Source organism: Muscardinus avellanarius, assembly GCF_963383645.1.
Source record: "Muscardinus avellanarius genome assembly, chromosome: 1".
In the NCBI taxonomy this organism is placed as follows: domain Eukaryota; kingdom Metazoa; phylum Chordata; class Mammalia; order Rodentia; family Gliridae; genus Muscardinus; species Muscardinus avellanarius.
In genome coordinates, this window is record NC_137786.1 from 167695484 (window position 1) to 167711403 (window position 15920).

The following is a 15920-nucleotide window of genomic DNA, read 5'->3' on the forward strand; positions in this document are numbered from 1 at the left end:
TGCTTATAATCCCAGCATTCGGGAGGCTGTTTCTGGACAGCCTCAGCTACTTAGTGAGGCCCTCCACAACTTAATGAGACCTGTTTCAAAATAAAGAATAAAAAATAGGGCAGGTTGTCTAGCTCAGAGGTAGAATGCCCCTGGGTTCCATCCCCAAACCCACAAAAAAAAATGATTATAAGATATTATAAATTTAAAAATATAAAAATTTTACCCCTCTGAGTTTTCTTTCTTTTCCTATTTTTTTCTTTCTTTTTTTCTCTCAGTGCTCCTGGGGATTGAACCCATAAGTGCACTACAACTGAGCTACACCCCCAGTCCTTTTTATTTTGAAACAGGGTCTTGCTAAGTTGCTGAGACTGGCCTTGAACCTTTCATCCTCCTCTCTCAGCCACCCAAGTACTGGGCTACAGGTGTGCACCCCTGTACCCAGATCTCTGATAGTACACTTTCAAATAATCTCATTTGAATTTTCACAAAACTGTAACTTCCACACAATTTAGTGACTGACAGATAGTTACTTTGCATTATTGAGGATAAATATTATCTCCCTTCATTTAGATTATTGTTAATATCCAGAAACAAAGCGATTTAGTGATTTGATCATTTTCTTACATTGATATATTACATTAGTTATTTTTCTTACATTGATAGTGTTATGGCTATAAATGCCACAAAGGCATTTTAAATTTGTTTTGTATTGAAAATGCCAATCTCAATATCTGCTATGGGGAAGTGGAGGGAATGGGGAGGGAGCTGGAAGAAAACTCACCCAGTGCTGTGTACATGTTTGTCACCATCACTATGAATTACATTATGATGTGAGACTATAATGCACCAATAGAAGTATAAAAAATTAATCTCGGATAAAAGCAAAAATGTATTAAATAGTAAAGCTTTGTCATCAGTGTCTAGTATCATTTCAATGGACCAAATTGAAAATTTACATTAAAATATTTAGAGTGTATTGTACTATATCATGTTGAATCTTTACTTCAAGTTTTTTTCTTTTCAATACTAGAGAACTGGTAATAATTAGAAACTTAGCTCAAGAAATGGTCACATGTTTAGCTTGAACGTAATCAACTAAAAAGAATCCCAGAGAAGGAGAAAGATAATTCTTGCCTTAGGAATGCATATAGTGACGAGTGGAGGAACACGAACTATTGGCCTTTTACTCCTGTTACCTATTAGTAGGATGGCGATGACTCTGTGGTGACCTTTGTAGAAAGATTCAGATGTCAACTGCAGATGTAAAGTGAAACATCTCCACTTTCACTAAACAGATAGAGCTCTACCATGAGACTAATACATACAGACTAATAGATTTCACCAAGCCAAGTAGTCCACATTTATTTGGATGTTCCAGCTGTCTGCATGAAAAATCAATAAGAAAAATAAATTGTAGAATAAGAACAATTCTTCACTGAAATTAAAATCCAGCAAAATGATTGAAGTCAAAGTCTCCATCTTTTTTCCCCACTTGGCACCTACACAGGTTTGCAGAGGGATAGTAATTTGCTTTATAGCTTTATAGAAGTCTTCTTTGAAGACTGGTTCCTGGAAATGGGGGGGCAGAAAAATTCTAACTTCATGTCAGTCTTCAGAGCTGCTTATCATAGCCTCTTGGCTGTTTCTAACTCTTCTCTAGCTTTTTATCATGGAGGTATCCATGGGAAGCTTTTTCTAAACTAGAAAAGAGGGCTATATTTTAATTTGGGATAAAGTTGTTCTTGCCCTCTGGTAACTCCAATAACCAATTTTTCCTGCTTTACTTTTAAGTTTTAAGGTCATTAGCAACTGTTGATCACATTTGTAAAACCATTTCCTGTCTCCCATTCTTGGTTGACATTACCTTCTATTTACTTGGTTTCCCTTCTACCCCTTACTCATTCCTTCCTGCTTTTCCTTCCCACAGGTTTACCTTCCTCTACTCATCTCATAATATGAACTACCACCAACTATTTATCTCAGCTCTCATTTCTTCTTTGAGTCCTAATCTGTCTAGAAATATTTGTAGCTTCAAGTGCATTTGTATATGAATGACTCCAAAATGTACCTTTATAGACCAGAACTGTCTGAGGAGATTGTAGTTCTTAACAATTTTCTGAGATATTTCTACCTCGATGTTACACAGGATCTCCCTCAAACTCACTATATACAATATTGAATAATCACATTTCACCTAAATACATTATTCTCATTTGTTTTAGTATAAAATACTACCACTAGCTGGGCCTGGTGGTGCATACTTGTAATCCCAGTACTTGGGAGGTTAAAACAGGGGGATCCAGGTTCACAGCCAGCCTACTTAGTGAGTCAGTCCGCAACTTAGTGAGTTGTTTCAAAATAAAAATCAGTGAGACTTACTATTTCAAAATAAAGAGTAAAAAAATTGGGCTGGGAGTGTGTCTCGGAGGTATAATGCCCCTGAGTTCAATTCCCAGCACAATAATAATAATAATAATAATAATAATAATAATAATAGTAATAGTAATAAAAAATACCACCACCACTGGTTTAGCTCTCCCAAAAAGAAGTAGAGTTGGTTTCTAAATGCTTCACTCAACCACCATGCATTGCCCAATTCTACAGACTCAGTTCATTTAGTATTTCTTAACTCTGGGCATATTTTCCTTCCTTAGGCCCATCAGTTCTTTCAGGTTCAGATAACTAGCTACAGATACCTTCTGTCCAACTCACACTTCCTCCTTGGAATATTATTTCCATTACTATTTACTGTGTTTCACATTTTATGAAATTTCTTTCACATACGTTGATTTATTTCCCCACTCAGAGAAATCTGTGAGAAAATACTATCATTTGCATTGTATGATGACAGTTCTACAGAGATGAGAAGGCTCATTTTTTTAGGTAGTTGTGTACATAAAAAGGTCAAGAAATCACTTAGCCAAGACCACTTCTTTCCAAGCCCATGTTCCTTCCCATCAGAGAGCTATCTCCAAGATACACAGCCAGTAGAATAGATAGAAGTGACAGTACAGATTGTCCCTATCCAAACTAAAGGAAAGATCAAAACAAGGAACGTGAGATAACTCTTCTAAGTCTGTTAAGCCCATGAGCATGGTGGAAAAATTCGTATTTCTTACTTATAGACTTCTTTTCACACAACCCTACCTCCTAGATGTTGTCAGTTAATAAAATTTTACTGTGTAATGCTGAAAAAAATACTTTCTATAAAGGGGTATACAGGGTCATATCAATTATATGCATAAACCCAGAACTTATATACAAAGATCTTCCATTTCCAAATTCCCTAATTGTTGGTATATTCTGTAGTACTTGGCTACATCTTATATTTTATCATGTTTTATGTAAAATTTCTAAGTAAAACTGGTTTTTCTCTTTTGTGTTAATTCATTCATGGAACTAGCTGATACTTGATTTAAGCTATTATAAGTTCAGTTTTTCACTTGCTTTGTGAAGAATAGGCCATGTGAAAACGGTTTTTCCGATAACATGTCCATATATTACCAGTTGCCTTATTGCCTTCTGAGATGCAGCTCGTATACTAAAAATGCCAAAAGAATGATGTACAGCTAGCCCTTCAAGAGCAAAATGAGTGAAGTCAGAAGTGTGTCTACTGTATTAGAACACCACATTTTGCTCATGTTTCAGGCTTTGAGACCAGTCATAATCTATTTTGATCAGTCCACAGGGCAAAGTTTTGATATTTCTCATTGCTTTGAGAAAAGAATTTGTGTTGGAGATTAGGTCCACATTTGAAATTTACCTTCAGAGTCTCCAACAACCTAACCATGCTAAACAATTTTATAATGACTATTGTTTGCACTGTCAGGTTCACAGTTTAACTATTGTCCTAGGTAATATAAGGAAATCACAGTGACAAAGGGTAGAGAAAAGCAGGGGCTGAAAATTAGCTCTATGTTCCGATTTCAACTTAACCACATTATGACTGTGCAACTTTAACTTTCTAGGTCTCCTTTATAAGAAGATTCTAAGATCTTTCAGGAGACATTTTTCAGGATAAGGAGAGAACTAATCACTAAGTGATAATCCTGTTCGATGTTCATAGAACAAAATTTCTTTCAAACCACACAATTAGATTGGTTATTGATTTGTTAGCCAAAAGTTGGATTTAAACAGTTGTTGTCTAGAAAAACTAAGATACTTGGGTGCTTTATTTCACCTTAATTTAACAAACTATAACTGTAAAATGGCATAATAAAATCAATGAGTTATTGATATTTAAAATAAGAAGCAAGATTTCTCCCAATAGACCCCTTCCATTTTTATCTCATTTTATATTTTTAGTAAGCATGTCATTGCTAACTGTTAACTGAAGCTGTTACACAAAAGTAGATCTATGTTTCTAGCTTCTTTTTATGTGGCATGAAAAATTGGGGGCCCTGAATTCAATCCAACAATTTTCTCAATATTAACAATCTAGCTGGGCATGGTGGCGCATGCTTGTAATCCCCATGCTTGGGAGGCGGAGACAGGAGGATCACGCAGGTTCGAAGCCAGCTGCACTGGCTTAAGAGACCCTGTTTCCAAATAAAAATATAAAAATAGATCTGGGAGTGTAGCCCAGAGGTGGTAGAAGGGCTTCCAGGAACCCCAGTACCACCTATATACATATATATACAATCTACACAGGATTTCTTCATTGCCCACAATTTCAGTTTTCAACAAATAATCATTAGCCTAATGTTATACACTGACTTTTATAAATAACCAGAACTTTGAATTTGTCTATCACTCAACAAACTATGTTTTTCATTTCAGGAGGAAGGTCAAGATTTTCTCTAGTATTGTCAACCTCTGGCCAATATCTAAGTCAGATAAATTACTTTAAAATATTTGGTATTCCAAATTGATTTGTAAGACCAGAAACCTGGTGCCCATTGTTCTAAAGTAAAATTTTACTTTTCTTATATAAAACATACTATTGTATTAATACTTTTTAATTTGTACATTGTAATTATACATTATAATGAGATTCTGAGTGATAGAAACATAATGCACACAGCACTTGGTGTTTGCCACTCCGCTATCCAACCCTGCCCTTCCCTCCCTCTACATGTTATTGAGATTGGTGTTGATAATTTTATATATATACACAGCACTATTTGAACTATTTCTTTCATCAAATATCCTTTCTTCCAATACTTCCCTCTATTAATCCCTTCTTGTTTGTCTAAACCTCTTTAGTTTCTCAATTTCTCTCTAGTGTCCATATATAAGAGAAAACATATGGCCCTTCACTTTCTGAAAGTGGCTAATCTCAGTTCCATTCATTGTCTTACAAATGACATAATTTTGTTCCTTATAACTGAGTAAAATTTCATTGTTTGAATATACCACAATTCATAATCTATTCATCTGTTAATGGATACCTAGCCTGGTTCCATAATTTGGCTATTGTGAATGGTGCTGCTGTCAACTTAGTTATGCATGTATCCCTTTAATATTCTGACTCCAGTTCCTTTGGAAAGCTACCCAGGAATGGTATAGGTGAGTCACATGGTGATTCCAGTCTTATGAGGAACCTTCACACTGATCTCCATAGTGGTAATTTACAACCCCACTCACAGTGGTATAGGTTCCTGTTTCCTTATATCCTTACCAGCCTTTATTATTATTGATAATTTTGATGATTGCCATTCTAACTGGTGTTAGATAGAATCTCAGTATCATTTTGACATGCATTTTAAATTGCTAATGATGTTGAACTTTTTTATATATTTATTGACCATTTGTATTTTTCCTTTTGAGAAGTGTATATTCAGGTTAATTGCCCAGGTTTTTGGGAGGTTATCTTTTTTAGTGTTAATTTTTAAAGTCCTACATATTAGTCCTTTATCAGAAGAGTATCTAATAAAGATGTTTTCTGATTCCATAGCCTTTCACTTTTGACCACTTCCTTTACTGAAAAGAAACATATTAATGTCATCCCACTTATTAATTATCATTCTTATTTACTAAACTTTGGAGATCTTACTGAGGAAGTCTCTACCAGTATCTATATGTTGTAGAGTTAATTGATTCTATGCTGTCTTTTAGCAATTACAAAGTATTTAATCTAATTTTTAGGGCTTTGGTACATCTTGGGTTGACATGTGCCTGCCAGGGTGAGAGATTGTGGTTTAATGCTATTATTCTATAAATGAATAATCAGTTTTTTCAACATTATTTGTTGAAAACCTGTCTTTTCTCCAGTGTATGATTTTGACATGTGTCAAAAGTCAATTGATATCTGGGTGTGGTGGTACACACCTATAATCCCAGTATTTGGGGGACTTAAACCGAAGGGTTGCAGGTTTGAGAACAACCACAGCAATGTAGCAAGACTTTCAGCAACCGAGTGAGACTTTGTTTCAAAACAAAAAATAAAATGGCCAGGGGTATAGCTCAGAGATAAAATGCCTCCGGGTTCAATCCCCATTACCAAAAATAAATCAACTGGCTATAAGTATAAGGAACAGAGTACAGGCACAAAAATAGACACATACACCAGTGGGATAGAAGGTAAAGCCTACTCTTAATCCATTATCCATGCTTTCTGGTTTGTGTCTCCTTAAATTTTGAGGCGAATCAAAATTAAACTAAGTGAAATATTCTCTTCATTTTATAATTATTTTATGATCTTTACAGTTTTCTTTCTCACATCTAATTTGACAGTAATGTTTTTAGACACATTATGTTTGAGTCTTTCTAGGTCAAGAGACTTACTCTTGATTGAAACAAGTAGTTTTAAACACTCATATCACATTTTATATGACTTTCAGTACTAGGGATTGAACTCAGAAGCATTATACCTCCAAGCCACAACACCAACCCTTTTTTATTTTTTCTTTTGAAATAGGGTCTCACTATGTTGTTGAGACTGTCCTCAAATTTGCAGTCCTCCTGTCTCAGATTCCCATGTTCTGGAATTGTGGGCATGGACTACTATAGCTGGCCATTTTATAGCGTTATTCATACCCTATAATAATAAAAACAAATGCAATTGGAATGAACAGGTTTAGAATAATTACAACTAATCTTTAGTAGGCATAGCAGTTACTTGAAAGAAATAAAAATGTATGAGATCAGCATCCCATTTGCTGCAGACATGTGTCAGCCTTTTACTGAAGGACTAAAAATCTGTTAGTTGGATGCTCAGTAAGAGAATTTAGCAGAGAAAATTTTGGACTAACTATTGAAGTAGAGGAAGGCCTGTGCTACAATACATGATTCTTGCCTATTATTGTAACCAATAACAAGTAAAAATATAAAAAGTGTCAATTATATTTGAACATGACACAAAACTGACTAAATGGGTAAAATTCTATACTGGCCAGCACATCTTAAATTCTCTACAAATAACTTGTTAAATTTAAGTAATTCATTGCTAGCTTAACAAACCTAAATCAAAATCAATAGCAATAAATTTATCATACAATGTATTATTTCTAAAAATTCAATGCACAGTGTATAATGGAATTTATTTTTAATCATTGATTTCAAAAATATATGAGAGACTAGGTTGACCCCAAACTTAACAATAAAGTTCAGCAAATGTTAAAAGTTTATGTTATATTGCCAAAATATGGAACCCAGATGGAAGAAAGTCAGCATCTTCTTGGCACTCTGCCTTGCTTTGAACATGTCTAGAACTCTGAGTTTATTCCTAGATTCTATGGTTTAAATAGAAATCAAAAGAAAAATTTAGGCACATATAGAAAAAGATAAGTAGACATCTTGAAACTATCTCACTGAAAAGTAACCAAATGTGTTAGTAGTGTATATTTGTAGTAGATGATCCAAGAATATCTTAGTCATTCAGTGACTACTGCAGAAAGATGAATATCACCAAGAGAAGGCAGCATGGAATATATATGAAGAAGTTTTATCATGGTACTTTACAGATCACATTAAGTAACCTTATTGCTTTCATTTCATTAGTAAAGACTCAAAAATGTTTTGTGTTCTCTCTCAAAACAACATAGTTTTAATATTACAAGATACTGGCAAGACCACTCATCCTGCCTTTCATTGCTTCAGAGAAGGAGAAAATTAACAAATCATTTATCACCACCAGCTCGGCCCTTTAATTTTCACATATAATAGAACAATTTCAATTGAGGAGCTCAAAAATATAATTTAACACAAGCAATAAGAATGCATGTTTCAGCACCATTCAAATGCTGTTTCCTTAGGCAACAGCTTGGGAGTCTTTCATTTGGAAAATGAGAGTTCTTGGGAAGGAGCCTCGATTGTGTTCTGCCTCAATTTTATTCAATAACAGCATGATTTAGACAGGCATGAGGGCTGATAGCTCTCTCTGATTTTAAAATGTCTTGGCAAGATTTACCTCTATAGTCACCTGATTTAGCACCTCAGCCAACCTACCAAAATATGGAATTAGTGACACAAGTTTTCTACCAGGTTATAGATCTTTCTTCCCCAATATCAGTGCTGTGACAGGGTTCAATCCCCAGTACCACACACACACAAAAAAAAAACAAAATTAAAAAGAGGTAATGAATAGAGCCTTTCAGAGGGGTCAGATTCAATCATGGTATTCATTACCCCAAAAGACAGTGATAGATTCTTTTCTGTGTCAATCCTGGGATGCAACTGTGCAGGTAATAAGCCTAACACCTTACTGTGAAAGCACACTAGACTTAGTAGAAGAAACAGACATGTGCATAAGGGGAAGTGATTTCAGACTTGACACTACTATGAAATGTAGAAAGATTGGTGTTGGCGGCAGAGAACACTGTCAGCTGTGCAGAGGGCTGAGGATGTCTGGCATGGCTGCTTCACACAGGTGATGTCCAACTGTGTCTTGGAAAATGTTAGTCATACAGAGGAAGGTAGCAGTTTGTGGGAAGGCATTCTTAAGATGGAGAATATTCTAAGCCCTGGACCCTCTAGTGCTGAAAGCTTTCAGTGTTTGTCGTGCTTTCTTGCCTTGGTCTTTTTCTCCTGAAGTTCTCAGAATTCCATCTGGCTGGCTTCTGCCTGAGGAGCCAAACAGCAGCTGTCTATGCTTTCTTGATCACAGCAGCATTCTGACACACTGCATAGCCAGAGATCCAGCCAAGATAGAGTCTGCTTCATCCCAAGGGAAGATGTTTGGTGTTTTTCAAAACGCTTCTTTTCTCACCAGCAGGCAGCTCCTATCACAACTACTACAAGTATTCTCCCTGCAGCTATGGCTTAGACATCACTATGTAAGAGTAACAAAATTCACTATTGTCTGTATCTATTACAGACAAATTCACTGTATTTGTTTTCATAGAGTAAAAAGGTAATTACATGTTGTGAAAGGATCTGTTTGTACCAAATTTACATGCCAGGAGAAACTGGCTGTTTTTGCATGTGTAATATAAAAGGAGTCCAATTTTCTGAGTACTTCATGGTATTATTGTCACTAAAACTTTAAAAGAGGCATTATTGGGATAATTTGGGAGACATGAATAATTAGTTATAAGGTAGTGATAACTAAAAGAGATTACTGAGTATTTCTTTGCTTTAATCATGTGGGCTGGGCTAAGAATGAGAAAGTTATCATGAATTCCATTTACTCATTATTCTTGGTTAGTAAGTGTCATTGATCTTTACCTAAGAAGAACTATTGATACTTTCTAAACTAGAAGAAGATAAATGGCAAAGGAAAGGGCTTACACCGTTTGCACAAAAGAAACACAATTACCAAATAAGCACTTAGAAAAAATGACCATTCTTACTAATAAGCAAAGGAATGCTCCTTGCAAATCTAAGTGTTATTTTGCATCTGTTAATTTTCAGGAATTAAAAAACAATATTATGCCAGTGCTTGTAAAATTGGGGTAAAATTGGTACACATATACATTTTTCAAAGACAATAAAATTGTGCAAAGCTTTTGAAAAGTAATTAATAGCATAAATCAAGAGCATAATAAATGTTTGCATTTTTAGGAATACATTAAAGAAAATGTAGAAGAAGAAAAAATATTAGATACTAACATACTAATTATAGCACTGTTTATAATACTAAAATAATAGAAGTAACCTAAATAATCAACTGTAAAGGATAGGTAAATTAATTATATATTCACAGGAAGTAGTATTATATAAAACCAAAATAATAATTATGGAGACCCTATCGGAAATGCTTAAATTATTATGTTAAGGAAAATACAGTATATCAAATTAAATGTGTTCTGTGTATATATAAAATTATGTGACAGGCATTTAGAATCTGTAAGATAAAGAAGAAAGTACATACACATGACAAAAACAAACTTTGGTTTGAATTCTGGGTCTACATTTGTAAGCTGTTAATTTCTGAAACATTAGGTAAGTTCTGTATGCTTTGTTTCCTTATATATAAAACAGGCATACTCATATCTAATATATAGGACTGCCATAAAATTTAATTGAATAACTGTATGGGATGAGAGAAGATAAAACAATTATGAGTTAAAGTTTTTACTTTGTATTACTTCGTCATAATTTTTAAAAATAAATTTATTGTATTTGTATAACATATGCAATATCATGTGATAGAGATATTATATATAGTAAAATTACCATAGTGAGTAGAATTAAAATATTCATCATCACATACGGTTACACTTTTTGTTTTGTTGTTGAGGTTGTTGAGGCAAGAACATCCTAGACAATACAATTTTATTACTTATATTTCTTTCTTTCTTTCTTTTTTGGTGGTGGTACTTGGTTTCCTGGAAACCCTTCTACCTCCGGGCTACACTCCAAGACCTATTTTTTATATATTTTTTTAATTTGGAAACAGGGTCTCTTAAGCCAGCGCGGCTGGCTTCGAACCTGCGCGATCCTCCTGTCTCCGCCTCCCAAGCGTGGGGATAACAAGCGTGCGCCACCACGCCTAGCGTATTACCTATATTTCTAATACTATATATTAGATTTCTCAGCTTTTTCATCCTATATAACTTTTAGTTTGTACTTCCTTTGATTTTATAATGTTTTATAATAGAAGATATATTTTGATTTCAGATTTATCACCAAAATTACATTCTATGCAGAAGTACACAGCCTGTGGTATTGACTGTATGGGTAACTGAAGTAATCTAAATAAATATTCTTACTTTAGTACTAAACATCACAAAGTACATACCATGCCAAATGACTAGTTTGTCTATTAAATAAGTGAGATTTACTGTGTGACAGCCATTATTCTAAACACTGTATTCATCAAACCCTTACAGCAATACTATGAGTAAGTCCAGTCTTTTGGATGAGAAACTGACATACACAGAGGTTAAGCAGGTTACCCGGGTAGATGTGGTTGAGTCATGATCTGACCTCTGATAGTCAGGCCCCCCAAATACTGAATTAACAGATATGTTCCACCATGCTTGGCTCTCCTCTGTCTCTTTCAAATTAAAAAATGTTCTGAAATTGCAAGGTAAAGTTTTACAATTCTGAAAATTATTACATCAATATGGTTAAGAATAATGACTTTACAATCAGACCTTCCAGATACCACATCAAACATAATATTTACTATGTGTCTTTGGTCAACCTTCTAAACCTCTCTGTACCTCAATTTTCTCATCTATTAAACGTGACTCACCTCAGAGAGTTATTAGAAATAATACATAAACATACCAAATATTTTAAAAAGCATTTATGCCAAAGTATATGCTCAGTAAATGTTAGATATTACCATTTTTTATTTCAACTGTTATCTACAAAAACATTTCTCTCTTGTAATATGCAACCAAAACACAACAATTACATTAAACTTTAACACTGATATGCAACTAAAAGCTTCATTTTCCAAGTTTTTGCGCTCATCAAATAGTTAAATTATAGCTGGGCATGGTGGCCCACGCTTGTAATCCCAGCATTCGAGAGGCTGAGACCAGAGGATCGCGGTTCGTGGACAGCCTCAGCTACTTAGTGAGTGAGGCCCTTTGCAACTCAGTGAGACCCAGTTTCAAAATAAAGAATAAAAAATAGGACAGGGGGTATAGCTTGGAGGTCAAATGCCCCTGGGTTCCATCCCTACACCCGCAGAAAAAAAAAAACACACAGTTAAATTATTACTAGTTAATTTTACAAGCATTGCAAATGTGAACTGATCAACAAACATATGCAATTAAATACTTTCCTAATTTATAGATTAGGTTCTAAACAAAATTTTGTTAATTATTGTGCAGTTTAAAAAGAAATATATTTCATCATAATGAAATTTATGCTCTGTATTATCTTATTCCAAGGGGAAAATTAATCTTTTCTAAGTATGTTTGCTTATTTTCATGTCTGTCTATCCTTTAAAGCTTACTTGGGAATAATTCATGGTAAAGTCAATTACAAGGAAACATTAATCCCTTACAGAAGACTATATTTTTGTAAATAGATCTACTTGTCACCAAAAATTTAATCTCTCCTATTTTTTTCAAGGTTATTTTCTCGACAATAGGACTGATTAAAATGTGCAAAGACATTTCAAATAAATGACCCGTGTTTTGTTTCTTCTCTCTGTTCTTACAGTCATTCTCAACACAGCACTGCAACCCGTCAGCCTTCAGTGACTCTCCAACGGGCCATCTCACTAGAAGGGTAAGATAACCATACAAAACCTCCTCTTGAACTGTGCAGCCTTTGAACATAAAGTCCTCCCTTGTCCATCCCTCTTCCTCCTCTGTCTCTGTCTCTCTCCCTTCTACCCCACAAATATCTGTGAGGCTCATGCTATCTGGCAGGCATTGTCCTAGGTGTTAGGCTTAACAAGTCAGATATGATCTCATCTTTTCCCTCAGAGGATTCTATGGCTGGTGTGAATGACAGAAATATAAACAGGTTCTTGCAATATAGCATTAAGTATTACAACATACAGGATATATGTATAAGAAGCTAATGGAAGATCCAAGAGGGGTGTTTAATAGAGAACACACATCTAAGTGGGGAAGGGGAACAGGTCAGAGTGGTTTCAACGAAGGGGTAACTTCTAACTTTTCTGAGCTATACTTTTTCTGTCTCAGATATAACTCTTAAACTGGGAACTAATCCATCAGTGAATAATATTTGTCTAACAAATAAAAAATAAAAAATAAAGAATAAAAAATAGGAAGTTCATGAATATTTCTTCATGTAAAGGAAAAAGAAATTAATGTTTATTGAGTGCTTATTGGGTGCCAGTCCCCCTCCTATCTCCCTACTACCTACCTTTCTATCTACTATCTATCCACCCTCTCAATCCATATATATATATATATATATATATATATATATATATATATATATGGTTTTATTTCCAAAATAATTCTGTCAGATAGTTATCTTTTATTCCTAAAATTCAATTCTCAGAGGGGGTAAGTAATTTTCTTTGGACACTTAAATAAATAGTAGCACTTACTTACATCATTGGGCACTTATATAGTCTTGATTTGAAACCAAATCTAATTCTACTATACAACTCTGACACCTATCAGTTGATCTGGAGAACACTGGTCACACAATGCATAAACAACATTCAGGCTAAGTAGCGTATAGAAAATAAATTCCCGAGGGTAAAAAACAGCCATAGAGCTATAATTGATTCTTACCCTAGAAGTCATTTAAGAAATAATTAATAACTTACTCTCTTGGATGCCTCGAGGTCAGCATGCGTGCTGTGTGGTTGTAGTGTTGTCTGTAGTAGAGGTGAGACTATGGAGACAGGTCACACCTTGATTGTCATAAAGTGCTCTCTTTGCAGGGCTTAAGGTGGCCATCATTCTACATTTTGGTCGTCAACTTAAGATTTCCTCTAGTAATGCCAAATAATCATATTTCCTCCTAAATTTATTTCCAAACCTTTTCTTTCTTTATTCTTATTAGCAAAAATTTTAGCAGTTTTCTAATGATCCTTTTTGCCTTTTCTACTCTTTTCCAGTTGAGTTAAATGAACTCAACTATAGATATAATTCTTGATAAGATGGAGCAGCCAAAAAGAAGAATAGTAAAGAATTCACTATTTATTTTATTAAAGTAGCAGGTACATATTAGATCCTCAGTAAGTACTAGTTGAGTATATAGTTAGTCCAGTGTTCTGAACAATCAAATAAAACTTATTTTATAATCTTTGAAGACCCATTTTGAAACATGCTTTAAAACATATAAATGTACACTTTATTTATATAAAATATAAAGCATTTGAGTTTGAAATAATATTACATTAATGGACTATTTAGAAGGGAAAAATCTTAGTAATTTTCTACACATTCCAGAACACTTAGTATTCTATGTGCCCACTTGATGATAGAACCAAGAGATACTGTGGCATACAATTATTGCCACTGAACACACAGAGGTGAAGTCACTTTTATTTTCCAAAATCCAATGCATCTTCAGGAGGTTTCCCATTAAAGTATTAAACTTCTGAGTACAAGCAATCAGCTAAAATTAGGAATTCTATTACTTCAAAACTTCTCTTCCTAATGCTTTTGTGGAAAGCAACTACATAGGATATTTTAAAATAACTATAGTTGAAAAAGGCCATAAGTTAATGTAATTTTCACCTAAGTTCCTATTTACTTAACATAAAATAAGTGGAGATAGTTCCAATTTCCAGTTATGGTGATTGATCCCTGGAGATAATAAACGATATAACTGAGCCCTGTACCAGAGAGTCACTGATTTTTTTAAATTGATATCTGAATCATCTATAACTATGCCAGACAAAACAAGGGAGAATAACATCCCCATTAACAGTGTGAGCTCTGTGCCTCGGGTGCCACTTGACAGACACAGACCACACTTCATTCTCCTCTTTCTCCAGAGACTCTATGAGATAAAAGCTAATAGAATTTTAAAAGGGGGCAGTCCTGTGGTGATAAAGGAAATAGAATGGGGTATCAAAAGCCAAAATGTCACATTTCTGGATACCAAATGAAAGATATTGATGGATAAAGCACAATGTCAGGAAGGATATTAATGAATAAAGCACAACAACATAGTCTCAGCTTTAGATCACCTATGGAAGTAAGTCCATGTTCTGTATGACTTTAGAGGCCCTTCCCACATCAGAGACAGCGGTCTCTCCATATCTGTGGAGGATACAGTCCAAGACCTCCAGTGCACGCAAAGCTACTGAACTCTGTAATTACTGTTTCTACTATCTTGATTTTAGAATGTTACTGATGTAATTTATAGGTATGTATCATAGTGAAATTCAAAGGGATGCATCCATATATGCACACAGCACCTGTTGGCTTTTTTCATCTCAACTAAGTAATTATCACTCACTGTGCTCATAACTTGCATTTTAAATCACAACAGCAAAATTGGCATTAGTTTCTTTTTCTCACAATTTTATAAATATAAATTATTTTTACTGTAAATCTTAGCAACAACAGCATATTTATTTTTTCTAAAGTTAAGAACTTTTACCATTTCAATGAAAATAAGCACTTTTGGGTTTGTCATTGGTATATTTGAGCTGCCAGCATCACTACTCCATCAGTTTGATAATGCAACCCCTAAGTTACTAGTGGACAGGTAGGGTATATAGTCTGTATACACTTCAGGGTAGAAACACCAGACGGGACTGAGGGCAGATTCTGAAAGCAGAAATAAAGATGTCCCAGCACACATCTCTGAATACAGAATAGCTTCCAGGTAAGTGCTTACCACTCGTCAGAAAAAAAGAAGCTTCTTCTCTGAAGAAATGGTACCACTCCTCTAGTAAACCTAGGTAAGCTAAGTTGAGTGTTGATCCCATAGCAAACCCTTTACAGTGTATCAACAATTAGCAGGACAGGTTCAGGTTTGCTCACCTAACATGAAGCTTTTCATTTAAAAAAAAAAAAAAGCCTTGCATTTATGCACATCCCCTGCCAGCCTGACAACTACTTCATCCCTAAGTGTGAATGGACAGCCATAGTTTACCAGATGTTTCAACAAAACCTGCAATATGGCAGAGACAAGATTAAAAC

At 34.6% G+C, this 15920-nt stretch overlaps 1 protein-coding gene across 20 annotated transcripts in view; it reads left to right on the forward strand.

Annotated features, from left to right (window-relative positions):
• The window catches only part of DLG2 (discs large MAGUK scaffold protein 2), a gene marked incomplete at both ends in the record, with an annotated part of 2113672 nt that overhangs the window by 1663397 nt on the left and 434355 nt on the right, over window positions 1-15920 (forward strand). For all 20 annotated transcript variants that reach the window (XM_080704556.1, XM_080704554.1, XM_080704555.1 and 17 more), the window contains one exon: window positions 12496-12564. In XM_080704556.1, coding sequence (XP_080560682.1) covers window positions 12496-12564 — 69 coding nt within the window. The remainder of the gene's footprint in view (window positions 1-12495; window positions 12565-15920) is intronic.